Below are 21,279 nucleotides of genomic sequence, written 5' to 3'. Positions count from 1 at the left end.
TAGCCTCTGGAACTGTTGTTGAAGCCACCCAGTCTGTGGTCCTTCGTTCTGGTAACCCTAGGTGATTAATACGCCTCAATTCATATCCATCTCTTATATGTGGTCCTGAGGAGTAGCAGACACAGAGAGAGCAGCTCTTTGCCCTCTCGCTTCCCTACATTACAAAACATAAGGTCCCATTCCACTTTCTTGATCATTTCCCACACCCAGTGGTGGCTGAGCTACCCCAGCATGGCTGGCTGGGTGACACCAGCCATATAATGGATGGCACGTACCTGGCATGCACGCACAACTCTGAATCCCTGGCCGACTTTAATAACCCATCACCACATCCTATACCACTGCATCCAGACACTGATTTATGATCCTTCTTAGTCCAGTGTCCCAGGCAAATATTTACAATGGACTGGGATCGGCAACCCAGTTAAAAGTATTTACCATTCCCATGTTAAGAGAACAAATATCTGGGAGCTTCGTATCTGATAACAGTCAACAACCTTTTACCTGACTAACCCTCTTGCAGGTAACAATAATCAACTTTAGACAAAACATTAAAAAAATATATATCCCGGGCTTCCCTGGTGGCGCAGTGGTTGAGAGTCCGCCTCCCGATGCAGGGGACACGGGTTCGTGCCCCGGTCCGGGAAGATCCCACATGCCGCAGAGCGGCTGGGCCCGTGAGCCATGGCCACTGAGCCTGCGCGTCCGGAGCCTGTGCTCCGCAATGGGAGAGGCCACAGCAGTGAGAGGCCCGCGTACCGCAAAAAAACAAAAAACAAAAAACCAAACCAAACCAAACAAAACAAAAAATATATATATATATCCCTACTATTTGTAGCCTTGCTCCATTTTCCAGCATCAGCAGTAGCTTTGGCACATCTTTGTCATCAGTTGTCTTTTTTAAAAAAACAGCGTTGTTAAATTATGCTTACATAACACCCAATTCACATGTTCTCAGTGTACGATTCAATGACTTGTAGTAACTTTGTAGAGGTGTCCAAATATCACCACACTGCAGTTTTAGAGCATTTCCATCACCTCGAAAGGATCCCTCGTGCCCTTCCCCAGCTGCCGTTCAATTTCAAAGAGCAACATACAGTTCAACTCAACAATCTTGCACTGAGGACCGAAGGCATCAAGGCATTGTGCCAGATGCCGTCATATAAAAATGGAAAAATTTGGATCTATTCTTAGGGAGCTCACAGGAGAACAAGGGAGGCAACATATAAACAAATAACTATTACACAGTGGGTGAGTGAGATGGAAAAGCAAAGGGAAAATTGTTTTTTCTGCCTGAAGATTAGGGGCTGATAAAAGAAGGGAAGTGAAGGAAGAATACAGCTCTAGAGGAAGGAGATGTCAATGACTCTATAGGACAAAAGCAGGCAGTATTTTTTTAAAAAGAAGCAATTTGAGATAAGTTGTTGGCATTGGAAAGCATGACTTTCAAATTTTAAGGTTAATAAAAGCAGTGAACAGTCAAATGGCTATTACAGAAAATGAAATTAGTGAATCAGAAGACCCACCAAATTTTCCAAGAACAAAGAGTAAAATGATGAAGCAATTAAAATTAATGTGCAAAAAGATAAGACCTATGGAGGCCAAGTTCCTTCAATAAACAAGAAAAATCACAGAAGGAAAGATCAGAGAAGCGATAGTCAAAGGAATAAGGGGAGAAGATGTCTCTGGGCTGAAGAAAAATCTGAGCTCTCAAATCAAAAGTGTTCGCCAAACACGAGGCTAAATTAATGAAAAAAGAACCACAGCAGGTATAGGGTAGGGAAATGTTTCAAATTCCTGGGATAAGAAAGTATAACAGACAACATTTTGTGTAGAAAAACAGATTATACACAAAAGAAAAACAATTCAGACTGATAACAGCCTTCTATTCTGCAACTTTAAATGTAAGAAGATTGTGGAGTAATACTCAGGAGACACTGAGATAAAAAGATAACAAGAAACAATACACCCCAAATCCATCCACAGACAACTTACTTTATGTCCAGTGAGGTCCTTTGTTTTAGAGATCTTGGTTGATTTCAATAACTGACCAGTTGGGCCATTTGGTTTTTTCTCTTCCCATGCTTTAAATTCCTGCTCTGGTTTTAAATTCGCCAATAAAGAGTGAGCCCACAAAACCACAGTGGCCCCCACCATGATCCCCAGTAAAAGCAGAATTCGGGCCCATGTGCTCGCTCTCTTTCTCCTCACATCCTCACTGTGTGGCCCTAGGAGTGCTGTGTGATTTCCAGGTCTTGTAAGTAACAAACCTTTACTTTTTTCCCTGATGACTACTCCTGAAGGGCGTCTTGCAGTCACAGTAAGAACCACAAGGGCTGGTCCGACCACAACGTTGATTATTCATAAGCTGAGAACCACACAAACCACTTTCAGACAGGTAAAACTAATACAATTGTTTGCTATCACGGCTTTCCTGGAAAAAAAATTCAAGAAAGACTTCTAGTCAACTTAAAGATAGATCAAAATAAAAATCTTGAGGACAGGAAAGAGATGGTTTAAAAGAAATGATAACAAACAATTGGAAATGAAATTTTTTTAAAATATCATTTACCTTAAAATTAAAAAACAAACGAACAAAAAAAATCTAATGAAAGACGTGTACACTACGTCTTACACTACACTAAAAACTACAAAATTAAGAGAAATTAAAACCCTTGAAAGAGATTAGCGGGGAACCTTCAAGATGGTGGAGGAGTAAGACGCGGAGATCACCTTCCTCCCCACAAATACATCAGAAATACATCTACACGTGGAACAACTCCTACAGAACACCTACTGAACGCTGGCAGAAGACCTCAGACCTCCCAAAACGCAAGAAACTCCCCACGTACCTGGGTAGGGAAAAGATAAAGAAAAAACAGAGACAAAAGAATAGGGACGGGACCCGCACCAGTGGGAGGGAGCTGTGAAGGAGGAAAGGTTTCCACACACTAGGAAGTCCCTTCGCGGGCGGAGACTGCGGGTGGCGGAGGGGGAAAACTTCAGAGCCACGGAGGAGAGCACAGCAACAGGCACGCGGAGGGCAAAGCGGGGAGATTCCCGCACAGATGATCAGGGCCGACTGGCACTCACCAGCCCAAGAGGCTTGTCTGCTCACCCGCCGGGGCAGGCAGGGATGGAAGCTGAGGCTCGGGCTTCGGTCGGAGCGCAGGGAGAGGACTGGGGTTGGCGGCGTGAACACAGCCTGCAGGGGGTTAGTGCGCCACGGCTGGCCGGGAGGGAGTCCGGGGAAAAGTCTGGACCTGCCGAAGGGGCAAGAGACCATTGTTTCGGGGTGTGTGACGAGAGGGGATTCAGAGCACGGCCTAAATGAGCTCCAGAGACGCGTGCGAGCCACGGCTAAAAGCGCAGACCCCAGAGAGGGACATGAGACGCTAAGGCTGCTGCTGCCGCCACCAAGAAGCCTGTGTGCGAGCACAGGTCACTATCCACGCTGCCCCTCCTGGGAGCCTGTGCAGCCCGCCACTGCCAGGGTCCCGGGATCCAGGGACAACTTACCCGGGAGAACGCACGGCGCGCCTCAGGGTGGGGCAACATCACACAGGCCTCTGCCGCCGCAGGCTCGCCCCGCACTCCATGCCCCTCCCTCCCCCCGGCCTGAGTGAGCCAGAGCCCCCGAATCAGCTGCTCCTTTAACCCCGTCCTGTCTGGGTGCAGAACAGATGCCCTCAGGTGACGTACACGCAGAGGCGGGGCCAAATCCAAAGCTGAGACCCGGGAGCTGTGAGAACAAAGAAGAGAAAGGGAAATCTCTCCCAGCAGCCTCAGAAGCAGCGGATTAAAGTTCCACAATCAACTTGATGTACCCTGCGTCTGTGGAATACATGAATAGACAACGAATCATCCCAAATCGAGGAGGTGGACTTTGGGAGCAACTGTAGACTTGGGGTTTGCTTTCTGCATCTAATTTGTTTCTGGTTTTATGCTTATCTTAGTTTAGTATTTAAAGTTTATTATCATTGGTAGATTTGTTTACTGATTTGGTTGCTCTCTTCTTTTTTTAAAATTTTATAAATATATATTTTTCCTCCTTTTTCTCTTTTTGTGAGTGTGTATGGGTACACTTCTTTGTGTGATTTTGTCTGTATAGCTTTGCTTTTACCATTTGTCCTAGGGTTCTGTCTGTCCATTTTTTATTTTTTTTTGTATAGTTTTTAGCACTTGTTATCACTGGTGGATTTGTTTTTTTGGTTTGGTTGCTCTCTTGTTTCTATTTTTTTAATACTTTTTTCTTTTTAATATTTTTTTCTTTTTTAATAACTTTATTTTATTTTTCCTTCTGTCTGTCTGTCTTTTTTTTTTTCTTTCTCCCTTTTCTTTTGAGCCGTGTGGCTGACAGGGTCTTGGTGCTCCGGCTGGGTGTCAGGCCTGAGCCTCTGAGGTGGGAGAGCCTAGTTCAGGACATTGCTCCACCAGAGACCTCCTGGCCCATGTAATATCAAACAGTGAAAGCTCTCCCAGAGATCTCCATCTCAACGCTAAGACCCAGCTCCACTCAATGACCAGCAAGCTACAGTGCTGGATACCCTATGTCACACAACTAGCAAGACAGGAACACAACCCCACCCATTAGCACATAGGCTGCCTAAAATCATAAGGTCACAGACACCCCAAAACACACCCCCAAAAAACACCTGGACATGGTCCTGCTCACCAGAAAGACAAGATCCAGCTTCATCCACCAGAACACAGGCACCAGGCCCCTCCACCAGGAAGCCTACACAACCCACTGAACCAACCTTAGCCACTGGGGACAGACACCAAAAACAACGGGAGCTATGAACCTGCAGCCTGTGAAAAGGAGACCCCAAATACAGTAAGTTAAGCAAAATGAGAAGACAGAAAAACACACAGCAGATGAAGGAGCAAGAAAAAAACCCACCAGACCAAATAAATGAAGAGGAAAGAGGCAATCTACCTGAAAAAGAATTCAGAGTAATGATAGTAAAGATGATCCAACATCTTGTAAATAGAATGGAGAAAATACAAGAAACGTTTAACAAGGACCTAGAAGAACTAAAGAGCAAACAAACAATGATGAACGATACAATAAAAAATTAAAAATTCTCTAGAAGGAATCAATAGCAGAAGAACTGAGGCAGAAGAACGGATAAGTGACCTGGAGGATAAAATTGTGGAAATAACTACCACAGAGCAGAATAAAGAAAAAAGAATGAAAAGAATTGAGGACAGTCTCAGAGACCTCTGGGACAATATTAAACGCACCAACATTCGAATTATAGGGGTCCCAGAAGAAGAGGAGGAAAAAAAAAGGGACTGAGAAAATATTTGAAGAGATTATAGTTGAAAACTTCCCTAATATGGGAAAGGAAATAGCCAAGTCCAGGAAGTGCAGAGAGTCCCATACAGGATAAATCCAAGGAGAAACACACCAAGACATATTAATCAAACTATCAAAAATTAAATACAAAGAAAAAGTATTAAAAGCAGCAAGGGAAAGGCAACAAATAACATACAAGGGAATCCCCATAAGGTTAACAGCTGATCTTTCAGCAGAAACTCTGCAAGCCAGAAGGGAGTGGCAGGACATATTTAAAGTGATAAAAGGGAAAAACCTACAACCAAGATTACTCTACCCAGAAAGGATCTCATTCAGATTCGACAGAGAAATTAAAAGCTTTACAGACAACCAAAAGCTAAGAGAATTCAGTACCACCAAACCAGCTTTACAACAAAGGCTAAAGGAACTTCTCTAGGCAGGAAACACAAGAGAAGGAAAAGACCTACAATAACAAATCCAAAACAATTAAGAAAATGGTAATAGGAACATACATGTTGATAACTACCTTAAATGTAAATGGTTTAAATGTTCCAACCAAAAGACATAGACTGGCTGAATGGACACAAAATCAAGACCCATATATGTGCTGTCTACAAGACACCCACTTCAGACCTAGGGACACATACAGACCGAAAGTGAGGGGATGGAAAAAGATATATTATGCAAATGGAAATCAAAAGAAAGCTGGAGTAGCAATTCTCATATCAGACAAAATAGACTTTAAAATAAAGACTATTACAAGAGACAAAGAAGGACACTACATAATGATCAAGGGATCAATCCTAGAAGAAGATATAACAATTGCAAATATATATGCACCCAACATAGGAGCACCTCAATACATAAGGCAAATACTAACAGCCATAAAAGGGGAAATCGACAGTAACACAATCATAGTAGGGGACTTTAACACCCCACTTTCACCTATGGACAGATCAACCAAAATGAAAATAAAGAAGGAAACTCAAGCTTTAAATGATACATTAAACAAGATGGACCTAAAACTGACCATTTTAACCACTTTTAAGTGTACAGATCAGTGCCATTAAGTACCCTGCTGTGCAACCATCACCACTATCCATCTCCAGAACTTCTTCGTCTTCCTATCTTTACAACCTAAAATTTTGAACCCATTAAACAATACTCCTCTTTCTCCCTCCCAGCCATCATTTTAAATCAGATTATATTGCATACATTTTGTATCCTCCTCAATCATCCAGAAAACATTAGTTGTATATGAAATTTAATCTTACACTGTTTACTATCATCGTTACTAGTGATTTTTGCACACCTGAACTCTTGAGACTCAACCATTATATCTAGAATTCAATCGTTGTTCCCCAAAGGGAATCTTCACCTACTGAATACATACATTCATAGCTAATAATGTACAGCTGACCCTTGAACAACACTGGGGTTTAGGGCACTGACCCTCTGCAAAAATCCCTGTATAACCCATAGTTGGCCCTCTGACTACGTGGTTCCTCAAAATCCTTGGATTTGACCAACCTCAGATAGTGTGGTACTGTAGTATTCACTACTGAAAACAAACAAAAAAACCAATGTACTAGTGGACCTGCGCAGTTCAAACTTGTGTTGTTCAAGGGTCAACTGTATTAGGCAAAGGAGCTGGAAGCAGCAGATTTGTCTCATGATAAAACTGGAAGCAAAGTAATCTACCTGCCTGGGGAAAGTTCTGGTGAGAGTGAGCACGAGAGGCTGGAAGGAAGGATGGTTAAGTAACCTGGCTGTGGCAGTGTGGGGCAGAAATGTTATTATTGTTTCCACCCCAACTGGCCAATAGCAGATGGGTGTACTGCGATTCAATCCTGACACTACCTGTCCAGAGTTAGCACAGACCCCACAGGTTGAAGGCAAGTCTTCCACAGACCTGCCCTCACGTCAGACACCAGCTGCAGTCTCAGGGGTTCTCCAGGCCACCCATACTTCTGACCATCTGGCTACAAATTTGGGGGTTCCCACAACCCTCCAGTTCTGATAATTCACTAGAACAACTTACAGAACACTGAAAAGTGTTACTTACTTTTAAGTTTTACTATTAAGTTTTATTTTAAAGAATACACAGGAGGCAAGGTCTGCGAGGGCGCACAGGGCATCGGGGCCCTCTCGCCATGAAATCAGGGCACATCATCCTCCTGGCAAATTGATGCGGTCACCAACCAGGAAGCTCCACTGAGCCTCAGTGTACAGAGATTTTATTGGGGCTTCATTAGGCATGATTGATTAACTCATTGGCTACATGTCTGAACTAAATCCCCAGGGTTCTCCCCTCCCTAGGGCTCTGGCAGGTACAAAGTCTCAAACCTCTAATCACAGAGATGGGCCTTTCTGGTGACCAGCCCGCATTAGGAAGCTCTGCAGAGCCTCCCACCAGGTGAGTAACCTCATTAGCACAACAAAGACACACTGATCGCTCAGGAAATCCCAAGGGTTTTTAGAAGCTCTGTACTAGGAACCCAGGACAAACACCAGACAAATTCATCATTATATTGATAGGAAAAACACAGGTAGCAATGAACATGTCTGCTGACAGAAAAGATTATGTTAATAGTAGGAGTTACTATATATGCATATTAAAAAAACAAAAGTAATCTTAAGGAGAACGAGAAACAAAATGTATCAGTAAGAAGACTAGAAACAAGATGTTTCCCCAAGGGAAGCTGGAAGAAAAGAACTTGATCAACCCAACTAAAGATGGGAAAAAGAAGGGAGAAAAAAAGAAGTAGCAGAACACATGGTAAGTGGAAAACATAAATCATGGTAGAAATCACGAATTCCTAGAAACCAAGAAGAAAGTGACAATCCAATACAAAAATGGGCAAATGGTATAAACAGGTAAACACCAAAGGAAAAAATACAAATAGCCAACAACAATGAACAGTGGAGAGGAAAATGCAGACTGATACAAGGTAATGTTTTTCCTTCATCTGACTGGCCAAAGTTTAAAAGGGTTGGGACTTCCCCGGTGGCGCAGTGGTTAAGAATCCGCCTGCCAATGCAGGGGACACGGGTTTGAGCCCTGGTCTGGGAAGATCCTACATGCCGTGGTGCAACTAAGCTGGTGAGCCACAACTACTAAGCCTGCACTCCAGAGCCTGCAAGCCACAACTACTGAAACCCGCATGCCACAACTGCACCTAGAGCCCATGCTCTGCAACAAGAGAAGCCACCGCAATGAGAACCCTCTGCACCGCAATGAAGAACAGGCCCCGCTCGCTGCAACTAGAGAAAGCCTGTGTGCAGCAATTAAGACCCAACACAGCCAAAAATAAATAAAGAAATAAATTTATTTTAAAAAAAAAGGGTTTAAGAGAACCATCTCCTCTGCAGGGAGGATCTGGGCTGGCCTTCTCATGCAATGTCGGGACAGGTACAGCATTTTTTGAACAGCTTGGCAGGATCTGTCAATATTTTAAATGTAAATACATACACTTTTACTTGGCAACTCCACTTTTAGAAAACTACCCTACAGAAACATTAGTGACATTATTTGTAACAGTGACAACTAACAAATAAATAAATGTCCACCAACAGGGAAAAATGGTTAAATAAATTACAGCACTTCCGTATTGTGGAATACTAAGGAGTGGTTAAAAAGAGCAAGGTAGATCTATGTAAATGGACACAAAAGATATCCAACCGTCGAATGAAAGCTAAAATTACGTAAAAAAATGAAAACCTAGAACAATATATGTTCTATGATTCTATTGTTTTTTTTTTAACCTACTTGTCTACCAGTCTACCTACCTACCACTCTATGCGTAAATGTGTCTGTAAATTCATATAAATAAGTGACAGGCTGACGATCCCTTATTTGAAACCTCAGAACTACGTGAGTTTCAAAAGTCAGAATCTTTCCGATTGTTAAGGTAAAATGGGGGCTATACCACACATTAAGTACCCTCTCCCGGAGAGCCTGCAGCAGCCTTCATCATCAAACTCATTAATATGTTTACAGTGAGATGTGTGACTATTTACAGTAGTAGGATAGATAGTGGTAAGCCTCATGCTTGTTCAGATCAGACTTGCTACCACATGAAGACAGGTCGGATTTCACTGCCCCAAAATTATGAAACCAAACAAACGAAACCCTTGGTTTTGGATAAATGAACTATGTATCAACTAAGATGATATCTGGGATGGGGAAAGGAACAAGGAAAGGTGAAGAGGCACTGATCTTTCCTGTTCTACATTATTCTGTTCATTTGAATATATTCATAATAAGAATGCATTTCTGTTATCAGTTGTCAAAACCCATATGTAAAATTAAAAATGAGGAAAGATGCTTCAGACAGTACAGAGAAGCCCAGAGGTGCAAAGAGCAACCCCAAATCTGGGAACTGCCCCAGAAGCTCCTGGAAACATTCAATAAATATTTCCTGAAACGGCACACAGGATATGAGTAGGAAGTTCTGGTTCTCAAATACTCTTTCTGTATTGGCTGGTCACTTGTTTCTCGTGCTCAGAAAACGTTCACTGAGCAGTGCATATGGCGAGCACCTCAAGTTCTAGGGTCAACATTTTTGAAAGAAACTGACACTTTAATCATTCCAAGGGTTCAGTCAGTCCAGTGGTGCCAGGCAGACCGTCCACGAGGCTGGGTGAGAAGGTATTAAATGCAGCACACGATGACTGTCTACAGGTCAGATCTGGATCTCAGGGAACCATCCTGGTTCCTCCAGATCATGTCAGCCGCCGTTGCCAAGGCACCACCATCTCCAGCAAGCACACCCTCCGCGGCCTCTGCTCTGGAGGACCACAGATGAGACTGGAGCTCCCTCTCCCTGCTTCCCCTGTATGATGCTGGAGGAATCTGCATCCCTCTGTTTCACCCCAGGTATTCAACAATCTCTCCACTGCTGGAGTTCAGCACAGCCACTGGCCCCCGCACCACCTTGTCCTCAGGCAGGTATTGACAGATGTCTGGGCCCTCACCCCCTAATCCACTCTCAGCTTCAACACCAGCCTCTCACAGGCTTCCTCTGGCCCCTGCAGCCTGGATTCTTCATCTTCATCTTCGTCTTCCATGCCAGTGACCCTGCAAACTCCTAGCTCAAGAAGGTCTCGTCTGCTTCCGTTCCAGTCTCCACCGGGCTTCACCATCTCTCCACACTGTTCCCCCTTCCAGCTGCCAAACTCTCAAATCTTAAACCGGGAGCGGTGGCCTCTTTCCTCTTGCCGATGTACTTGATCCATCACCGCAGCTGATTGTGAGCAACAATTATTTTACTACATCTCCACCCCAGCTCAACTCAGAGTCAACTGCTATCAAATTAGGTACGCACTCAGCCTGACCTTCGCGTGGTGCTACAATGCAGGCCCAGCCAACTTCCTCACTTCCCTCTCATGCCTTCCCTCCTGTCTGGCTAGGCTGGAATATTCAGTGTTTTGTGAACTCTCCTTGCTTTCCACCTCCCAGCCTTTGCTCACCTGGAAAGTCCTCCCTTCACATCTCTCCTCATCAGCATCCTATCAGTCTTCTCAGGGTCTGCCTCTGGTTCCTGATTCCCCCTGATCAGACCTAATCTCTCCCTCCTTTGAAGCAACTAAGAACTGTGTACCTCTCATGGCACTGCCTTCATTTTGAACTATGGCACCTGTGGATGTCTGAGTTTTTATACCGGATAGCAAGCAAGTTGGAAATGCCCAGTGCAAGGTAGGCCCTTGAGGCTCACTGTCTGAATTCACACCTTCATGGTTAGTTCACAGACTCCATAGGCTAATAAGGTCAAAGTCACAGACTCTGACCTCCTGGGGTCAGCTAGGTTTGCTATAACCTGTTTATGGCTTCTGGGAACAATCGTGACCGTGGTCACAGGGAGAATGTGTGAGTCAGTGTCACACTAGATGAACGAAATATGCCCAAAAATCACTCTGAATGTGCATGAGACTTTAATAAAAAGATGTATCAGGAACACAGTTACCCACCCACCTTACACGTCATCTAATCTAACTAGCACAAAAATTTCTAGGGGAGGTGTTTTCTTATTTTAAGACTAACACTAAGGTCTCAGTTGAGTTGACTAAGTCAGGTTAAGCAAGGTCACCCAACGCTAAGTGTTAGAATTGAGATTTTAACGTGGGTCTGACTCAGAGACCAGTGCTCTTTGAAATTCCCCACATCTGTAAACTTGTACACTTGTGACCTGTGTACTCACAAATATACTCTCAAGTATATTCACTGGTATACTCACAAGTATACTTGTGACTTATATATTCACAAGTCACGTTCACTCCCACATTGACGAGGTCACAGGTACAAACATATCTCATATTGTAGCTTACTCTATTTTTATGTCTTTTAAAAAAAATAAAATTTATGGGCCAAAAAAAAATAAAGTGAAACAACACCGTGGTTAAAAGAGCTTCCAGGAAATGCAATCAAAACCATAGTGAGATATCACTTCATATCTGTTAGAATGGCTATTATCAAAAAGACAAGCAATAATATGTGTTGGCAAGGATGTGGAGAAAGGGAAACCTTTGTACAGCGCCGACTGGAATGTAAATTGGTGCAGCCAGAGGGATATTTTGGTATATTTCTTCCAGGCATTTTCAACATGTAGCTTTTTTCCATAGTTGAAAAATAGTTTTTCCATAGTTTCCATGTTGTATAAATAGTTGTACACTCTGGTGGGTTAGTTTTTTTGCACTTATTGTAACAGATATTTTCTGATGTCACTGAAATCTCTTCCTGAACGTCACGTTTACTGGTGATGCTTCCTTGTCTACCATTTTCCAGTGCTTAGGCTTTGGGGCCGTTTCTGGTTTGCTGTTATAATGTGCAGGGCACAGGACTTTTTTCTCTAGAAACCTCAGCTTAGGTCTTTAAGATCCATTCCATTACAGAGAAGTAAGCGGGCAGCAGTCAGCTCGCGGAGCAATTTCTCTTACTTTAAGAAAAGCTTTCAGGGGCTTCCCTGGTGGCGCAGTGGTTGAGAGTCCGCCTGCCGATGCAGGGCACCCGGTCCGGGAAGATCCCACATGCCGCGGAGCGGCTGGGCCTGTGAGCCATGGCCGCCGAGCCTGCGCGTCCGGAGCCTGCGCGTCCGGAGCCTGCGCTCCGCAACGGGAGAGGCTACAACAGTGAGAGGCCCACGTACCACACACAAAAAAAGAAAAGCTTTCAATATAAAGGTCAATTTTGGAGTCCTTAGAGAGATTTAAATAATCAGCATTCAGAAAGACAGTGGATCTAGTTACACACAGTGGTACTTTAGGGTCGAGTAATTGTTTTAACCTTTCACCTAGCGCTCTCGCCCTACAGCAATCTGAAACCAGGGCTGGGAGTCCCGAAACGCAACTTCTCCCAGGGCTCGCGCTCCTGCCGCCCGGACACACCCGCGCAGGCTTCTGAGTGCGGGCAGCGGCCCGGGTCCCCTTACCTGGGCAGCGCCAGCTCCTCCTCCGCACGGTCCCAGGAGCTGGCGAGCGAGGGCAGCGCCAGGACCCCGTCCAGGTCGAACACGGCAGCACGCAGCGCCATGACTGCCTGCACCTCAGCCTTCCACCCAAGTACAGACCGCTGCGAGGAGATGGACGAAGGCCGGGGCGCGGGACCAGAGCGGCGAGCCGACGGGGCCTCCCAAGTCGAGTTCGGCCCCGCCCAAGCCCCCTGTCCTGGCCCCGGCTCCGCCCCTGCCCCGGCTTCCGCCCCGCCCTCTGTTCTGGCCCCGGCGCCACCAACCCCCTTGCCCTGGCCTCCGCCTCGCCCCCTGTCCCGGACTTGACCACGCCCCACAGCCCCCCCAACCCCTCGTCTTGTTGCCGCCGGCGTTTCGTCCCACCGGGCTTCACTTGATGTACCCGCACCCACCGCGGCCCGGGCTCCATCTCCACCGCCTCCCGGGGCCTGGACCTGGGGCTAGAATCTCACTTCGGCCCGGAGAGAAAGCGGGCCTGAGAAAGAGCCAGAGGCCACAGACCCTTGAGAGAGAGAGAGAGAGAGATGCCAAAAGTTTCTTCATTAAATATTTGGATCCTCTATATTCGTTTTGGTTGTCATATCTAGTAAAGTAATAGCTTTGTTGCCCTTCTTTTCTAGATTCTGTACATATAGTTACAGGTCTGTCACTATCCTGACCATGAGCCTCTAGTCACACTCTTCTTTGTCAAAGCAAAATGTATTTCGAGAATAAAATATCATGCTCCAGGTATTGTATGCCAACCCAGAATACGTCCATCCCAGTCTCTTGTGAAATGAAGTTTAGAAGGAATACATGTGAACTATGATTACCCCTTTGTACAGCCTTCTTGTACTAATGCTGCCTAAAAAGGTTTGAGCTTTGTTTTAAACCACACTCTTGGCTCATTTGTGTTTCTGGAAAACCTAAGCCTTAGGAGTGTCCGAGCTGTGCTTGCAAATGGGTTGTTGGACTCTTTGTGCCTTTGTAGTCAGCTCCATGAATTAAAACATACTCCTGGCCTGATGTTCCAACTTGCCATGAGCACAGCTCAGGACATAGGTGCCGAAGACCTCCCTCCCTCCTTCACAGTGTCATCTGTGAATTTACCCAAGATATTTCCCCCCTTTAGCTAGAAGAGATAGATACCTGCTGAAATCAAGAAAGACTTGATCTACCAACCATCAGTCTGATCGACAAGAGAAATGAGTCTGCCTTGGGGTGTCTTGTTCTAGTGAACCAGGACCACACTTGCTTCTCTTGCTTTATAACCTCTTCTGGGATTGTGCCTGAGACAGTTAGTGTTTTCTGAGATCAGCTCCTGAGAAGCAGGAAATAATTAACCACCCCAAATGTTGTAGAAATAACTGAAAAAAAAATTCGATATTGCACTTGGACGACACTGGGTGACCTGTTTCAGAACACTTTCAGTGGAGTTTTTGGAGATAGATGCTAGATTACCCTAGATTTGAAGACTGAGTCAGGGTTAAAGTGAATACATACAGTAGTCACTCAAGAAGTTGGTGATCTCAAAAGTAAAATTGAGTTAAAAAAAAGAAAGCAAATGACAGCCTGCTTATGTAGTATGAAACCACTTAAATTGAAATCTCCAGTTTAGGCTTCCCTTTACCTCCACACTTGCATATGCAATTTCTTATTCAGCACCTCCTCATGAATATCTCATAGGTTATCTCGAATTTCTCATGACTGAAACAGAACTCTGGCTGCATTCCCACCTCCCAAGCCTGCTCCTGGTCTTACTAAAGGGCCTTCCCTTCCAGTTGCTCAATTCAAAGAACTTGGACCCCTGGTTTCCAGCTAACCCCTGTGTCCTTGAACTCAGTCCCAGTGGTGGCCAGCTGATTGGGGCAGAGGTGACAGCTTCCACATCCGTGGTGGTGTTTTTCTGGGAGACTTTCTTAAAGGCCCAGTCTGAGGCTCACTACGCCATTCTTTTCAAAGATTTTGCAGGTTCCTAATTTCCTGTATTCAATCTCTCCCTATTTAAATTAACTAGAGTGATTTCTGTTGCCTGACTGGTGCAGTACTGTTTAGGAATACATGTATGTGTTTGTAAAATGTAGCAAAGTGAAGACAAAGGTCACACTGACCGAACCGGATTTTATAAATCCCCCTTAAAAAAAAAAAAAGAAACTTAGAATATGAGACTCCACTTTAGATGGAAATCATCTTTGGTGAAGAGGAAATTATGGAGCTGTCTTACGGACCTTTGTTTATTCCTGGGCTGTAAATTATAGCACCTGGTGAGTTACGGAGCTTCCTGGATGAATTGCTGAGGCAAAGATTAGAGGTCTCGACTGCATTTTATTGTGCTCTGCTCTTTGTCATGGGTCATTGTCCCGCTGTGCTTTCTGCCACCCAAGGTACGGGAAGATGAGAGCTCACTCAGCTGGGCTATGGAAAAGGGATATCTTTTTGAAATGTACATCCTAACCCTTATGTTTGCTAATTTGAATATTTATAAAATTTGTTTTAGGTGATAGCACGGATTCATAAAACATGGCTAATGTAGTCGTGAAAATTCAGAAGTTACGTCTGCCGTCAGTCACTAAATTTGTATTGAACTCATTACACTGAACTCATTAGATTTCGTGTTGGATTTCCTGCCCCTGCTACCCCTTCCCACCTCCTGCTAGGCCTTGGTTTTCCAACGCTACTTTAACACTCTGTTTAATTCCTAGTGGTTGAGAGAGAGGTTCACACTGCTGCTTCTCCTGCTGTAGGTGTTTGAATCAACCTTAAAGTTGTCTCAAGCTGTTTTCTAAACCCACATTCCACCTGAAGCTTTGTCTTTCTTTCGTGCAGCAAATGAATTTCTTTTATTCATTCAACAAATATGTAGGGAGCACCTGCTATGTGCCACGTGCTTTCTTGGCAATTGGGATTCACTGGTAAATAAAACAGACAAAAAATAGAGATGACCAAGAAGTTTCCACTTTAGTGGAATGATGAATTCAAGGAGTTGCCAGTTGTTTGTGGGACAATGAGAAAAATGAGACAGGGAATATTGATAGTGGCTACTCGTCGTGTTTCTTCTTTGTCATTGTTTTGGCTGCCAACACCTATAAGCTCTTGCTACATTTGGAAAATTCTGCCCCGTAGTGGACATCTATCATTCAGAGATGCACAATGTCCTTCAAACATCGCTCTAATTTAATATCTCACATTTTGAGTTTTACCTTCTTAAGGTAGCCTCCACAAACACCACGTTAGCTGGGCTCCCTTAACACTGATCACGTGACATGGGCTCTGCCAGTCACGTGAGAGTTGGGTATGGGAATGAGCAAACTGAAGCAACAGCTGTGTGAACTGGAACTTTCTTCCAGCCACAGCAGTAGCAGAAGCATCTAGTTTTGATCTCGGAGAGACAGCAGGGGCTAGAGGTCATAGGCAAAGTGGCCCTGATTCTTTACCCCGTTTGAAAGCTAGAATGTTTCCAGGAGGCAAAAACTGTAAAAACAGGTACGAAGTTTATTATTAGAGACACGGCATAACCTGTGGGAGAGCCCACAGAGAAGCAGTTTGTTTATTTAAGACAGAAGCAAGGCAGAAATACACACCCAGAGAACAGTCCTGGAGTCCTGAATGAGGAGGCGGTAAGGAGGTGATTTAAATCACTTACATAGGGCAGTCCTTCCAGGTCTTTGTTTACACTTGGCGAATTATCTTGTTTCTTTTTTCACACTTGACTGGTCCCAGGACACTCCCCAACATGCATGCGCAACTTTTTGTTAAGGTGGATCCCACTGCAGAGGCCTGTGGGTGCATGTCCACACTTATTATGCAGTGGCATCCCCTCCCTTTCTGACCCACAAGGAGCCTTCCTGCGCATGTGCAGTCAGGGAAGTTTTCCTGACCTCAGGAGTGGCCGTCTTATCTCTTTATTTCAGCGGAGCTCAGCTTCTGCCACTAGCTTTGTCCTTGGAGTGTCTGGGTGAGAACAAAGCTTCGATTTTACTGCCCTTGACAAACACCAGCTGTCCAGCCCAGGGGACCATCTATCTCCTCTCTCAGATTCTCTGGGGAGGCTGAGACGGAGCTTCTCCAGTCTAGCTCTGGCTGTGCATGGTGCCAGTGGGGTGACACGGTGATGGCTTTGTTAAAATTGTACCTGGTGTGGTTTGCTGTCACTGCATTGTTCTTGGCTGTGTGGTTTCCACACCTGCTTCTCCTGTCCTCCCTGAGATGCTGTGAGATATCAGTATCCTATAACGAGACCCTTTCTGCTTATAAGACTGAGAGAAATGTCTGTGGTTGCAAAGAAGAACCCTGTAAGACGTAGCCACCTTATGAATCTTAGAAGGAAGAGCCACTCTGACCATAGAATCCAAAAATGCTAAGGGCTCACGTTCTCAGGTGAAGGCCTGTGAGCTTAGCTCAGCAAATCAGACGTACCCAGTCCAGACTTTACAGCAGGAGCTGGTGAGGTGAGCAGGCCAAGACGAGAAACGTTTTGGTTGGCAGTTTCGGGGTGGCAGCAGCAGCCGTGGTCCCCAGCTGGCAGGGACGGAGCAGGCCCTGTGACCCTCTGCTTTCGGCGGCAATAGTTTCAGCGCTATAGTTGACACTCGTAGTGCGAGCACTTCAGCGATAGGGTCCAACTCTAACTTTTACAATGACGAAGGCTGTGCCTGCCTTTTCTTCCTTACTTTGTTAATCTATTTTATTTTCTGCCCACTCCATTACTTTATATGCAGTATGCTTTTGATGGACTTTATGGTTTGTTCCATAAGAAACAGAATTTCAAGATGACCTTGTGTCAGGATGAGAGCAAGAAAGTGCATTGACTAGAGAGGCAAGACTTGGAGCTGACTGGAGTAACCGACGAGATGTAAGACTTTGTCCCTTTGGGGTTACGATGAGCTCTTTTGTGTCTGTGAGGAATGGCTGTCTTGTGTTAGTGTTCTAACTGTGTTCTCTTAGATTCACTATTGGTCCGTTTGGTATGCATTACAAACAAGGCAACTAATGGCCAAAATTGTTTACATCTTCCCAGTGATCCAGCCTTCAGGGGAGTACAGACATCATACTACAAACCCTCCAGCCAATCTCAAGTCCACACCCCCGGCCATCTCCTTTACCTCTCTCTCACACCGGGCCAATATTTCCCCTGCAGTGAATCACCCCAGGGCCAGGTACTGAACCACCGGAGACCACCCCTATACCCACAGCCCACAAAAATGATTCAAGCTATCCAGTCCTAGGCTGCTGACCCTGTCCTGCCTTCCCTTCCCTACAGAAACTCCAATACATTCTCTGGGCCATGCTTTCTCCTTTGCCCTTCCTGCCCTCTGTCTGGCCCATGTGCTTCCCCGTGTGGCCCTATGTGACATGCCATGATTCCTGCCTCTGGGGATCTGTGAGTATAAACTTCTTCCTCTGTGACAGTCATTCCCGTGTCTGCACGTCTTACCATACCTGATTGAAACAAATCCTGGGTACACATTTTAGAACAGAATGGGTAGGTGTGAGCATGTTTTTCAAAGTGTAATTATGGAAAGTTGGGTGTGCATTGGTGGGAGGAGCCAAAGAGCAAATTTGTGGGAGTTTCCCAGCATTTAAACTCCTTTCAAATATTCTGGGAAAGTTCCCACCTTGCATGTGGCAGAAGCCACCTTTCACATAGTTCCAAACACCAGATTCCTGCTTCCTCAGCCTTCCATGGATCTCGCTCACGAGCCCATGATCAATCAGATGCGTTTATCCTGACCTTTGTGTTGGGAGCTAGTGACACAATGAAGTAGGAATAGAGGAGGATTAATTCTGACAGCAGCAGGAGTGGCTGGTTTCCAGGGACAGCAGTGACAGCAGCACCAGTGACAGATGGTGCAAGGTTTTGCATCCACTTCTGCAGCAGCAGGGCCCACTATGCTGGTAATAGCTTGTGATTTGGGCTTTAGTCTGGCTGGTGTTTCCCTCGCTCTCACCTGTGCTCCAGGGGGGGGGTTCTCCAGCTTTGTAAGTACACCTGTGAACTTCCCATTGCCCTTTAATAAAATCATTTTCTGCTTAAATTAATCAATAGATTTTTATTGCTCAAACCAAAGACCCTGGCTGATACAATCTATTATTTTCCCTTTTCCTTCCCTCTTTCCTTCCTTCCTTCCTTCCTTCCTTCCTCCTAGCTTTCTCTCTCTATGCATTTAATACTTGCATAACTTTATATACACACAGATATACATATATATCAATATGAAAGTACTTATGGTAAAATATTAACATTTGTTAATTCTGGATAGTGGGAATGTTGGTGGTTACTTTTATGTGTTCTAATATTCTCAAAAGATAATGCTAGCAATCATAGACACATGTGTAAATATATGCATGTATATATCATATTTGTATATATCACATATATATCGGGTTGGCCAAAAAGTGCGTTTGGGTTTTCTGAAGATCTTACAAAAACCCGGACGATCTTTTTGGCCAAGCGATATTTACATACGTACACATATATATCATGTATTATTTCAGTTTTCTAAGCCCTTTATTTATACTAACTCATTTACTCCTCATTACAAGCTTATGAAGTGGAGCCAGTATTCATATCCTCCTTTTACATATGAGGAGACTGAGGCACGGAAGGCTCTAGAGACCTGTCCCAAACCGCACAACCAGAAGTTAAACCCTGGCAGTCATGTCCTGCATCCTTGGCTTTTAACAATACGTGGGAGATGAGATAGCAAGGTGCAGACCCCAGAGTGTTTTTAGGATGGAGAATGAGCTTCCTTATGGGCTGAGGGGAAGGAACAAGCGAGAGGGAGAGGGAGATACGAGAGAGCCGGGCGACATTTGATAGATGGGGCCACCGGCAGGATCACAGGGCCACGCTTCGCCACGCACAGCAGGAGGAAAAGGACTCCTGATCTGATGCGGGGGAGAAGGAGGCAAAGGGTCAATTTATGGTTTGAAGGAAGGTGAACTTCCTTTTCTGGGAAAGTGAAGGCAAGGTCACCAGCAAGGAGGCCGAGGAGGAAACAGGCAAGCTGCCCCCAAACCAGGTGGCAGCACGAGGGAGCCGGGGTCCTGCAGGGGAGAAGGGGAAGGAGAGAACCGCAGGCTGCTGACTGGCGGCTCTGTCCTTGGTCCTATTTTACTCAGAGCTGTACTGCTCTATTGACAGACAGACCCAGGAGATTCCCCATCTATGGGTGAGGTTGGGGGACCCCAGGAAGTGATCCTGGAGCGCAGGATCCTTCAGAGCAAAGAACGAAGCATCTTCGTAACCAGACGGCAAGTAATCTGCTGTTGGTCTCCACTGGACAAGGACTAGATAGTCACAGGCTCCTCCCCCTTCCCTCCAGAGAGGGTGTGTGTGTGTGTGAGAGAGAGAGAGAGAGAGAGAGGGAATGAGCATGCGTCTGTGTGCCTGCCAAGCTGGCGGTCCCTCCTGTGGACCCGCCTGGCTCTTACCTGCAGAAGCATCCGTGCCAGCCTCTCCGTGCTGTCCTCCTCAGCAGGACCTGCATGCGGCTTCTCTGGTCACCAGAGCTGGGAGCCTGGGCACAGCAGCCTGTCTTCAGAACTTGTCCAGCCCTCCCCAGGAAGCCAATCTGACTCTCAGTGTCAGGTCTCCCTCATCCGCCAAGGCATGTCCTGTCCCAGCATCTTTTGACAGGGAAATGAAGACACCCAGCTGTGCCCTGCACCTGCCTTTCCATTCTGGGGGGACTTTGGCCAGCTGACCAGGACCTCCAAGCCAGGCTGGTACTCTGTTCTTTGAATGGCTTGTCTTCTGTGGTCACAGGTAAGAAAGGTGCCCCCGAGCTTGTGTTGGGGACATTGTGAGGGCGGTTCAAAGTGATATGAGCAGATCAGCAGCTTCTGGGCACTTAGGAGGGAGGTATGTCAGAATGCTGGAAGTTGCCTGCTTCTAGAAAAATTTTAGTCTTTTGGTTGTCCCTGCTGGGGCCGTTCAGAGCCCAGTGACAGTCACCCCCTCCCACTGGTGAGGGTGGCTCCGTCTCAGGACTTATTGGCTTTACTTTGTTGAATCTGCTTCTATGTCTTTATTACCACTATTCCTCTTTGGTCATTTATTTATTCACTCAGTAAATACTCTGTATGCTTTAACAAAGGCTAACAGACATCAGTGTTATTCACTGACTTGGAAGACAGCAAGTTCTTCGTTGCTGGGTTTTTTTCTGAGGCTGGAATTTGTGGAGGAAAATGATCAGCTGGTGTGGTAATCCAAATGACCTTTAAGATTCCACCCGACCTTGAGATGGCAAGCTTCTGCGATTAATTGATGTATTGAGCAGATCAAATATAAAAGCTAGAAATAGGCTCTCTCTTCCCTAAGCACCTCTGATGAAATGATTTGGAAGAAAAGACACTTTCATTTCCTCAATCAAGAGACTTTCTTTGGGGTGTTGACAGTTATGGGAGCGCAATGACTCCCATGCTTGGGATTGTGCCAGATGGCGGAGAAGTGTGGGGTGAAATCGAAGCAGGTTTTATGGAGAAGGTGGGACTTGTGAAAAGAATAGAGTGGGGGTGAGAAGTTGAAAA

The 21,279-nt window shown here is 45.4% G+C and overlaps 1 protein-coding gene across 2 annotated transcripts in view; it reads right to left on the bottom strand.

The window, feature by feature from the left end:
- EPHX2 (epoxide hydrolase 2) overlaps window positions 1-14,016 on the bottom strand; it is a 58,716-nt gene extending 44,700 nt beyond the window's left edge. The window contains exon 1 of one of the 2 annotated variants that reach the window (XM_082656150.1): window positions 13,897-14,016. Coding sequence is in view for 1 of the 2 variants with exons in the window: in XM_082656149.1 (XP_082512275.1) it covers window positions 12,730-12,830 (101 nt within the window). In the remaining variant the exon portion in view is untranslated. Of the gene's footprint in view, window positions 1-12,729; window positions 12,963-13,896 lie in introns of those variants that run through there. The other variant, XM_082656149.1, reaches the window with a different exon arrangement.
- Window positions 14,017-21,279: the final 7,263 nt, after the last annotated feature.

The sequence above is a fragment of the Grampus griseus genome (assembly GCF_964374135.1).
Source record: "Grampus griseus genome assembly, chromosome: 6".
NCBI classification, from domain to species: domain Eukaryota; kingdom Metazoa; phylum Chordata; class Mammalia; order Artiodactyla; family Delphinidae; genus Grampus; species Grampus griseus.
The sequence above is the reverse complement of the archived record's forward strand: the minus strand, read 5'-3'. Positions and strand labels throughout refer to the sequence as shown.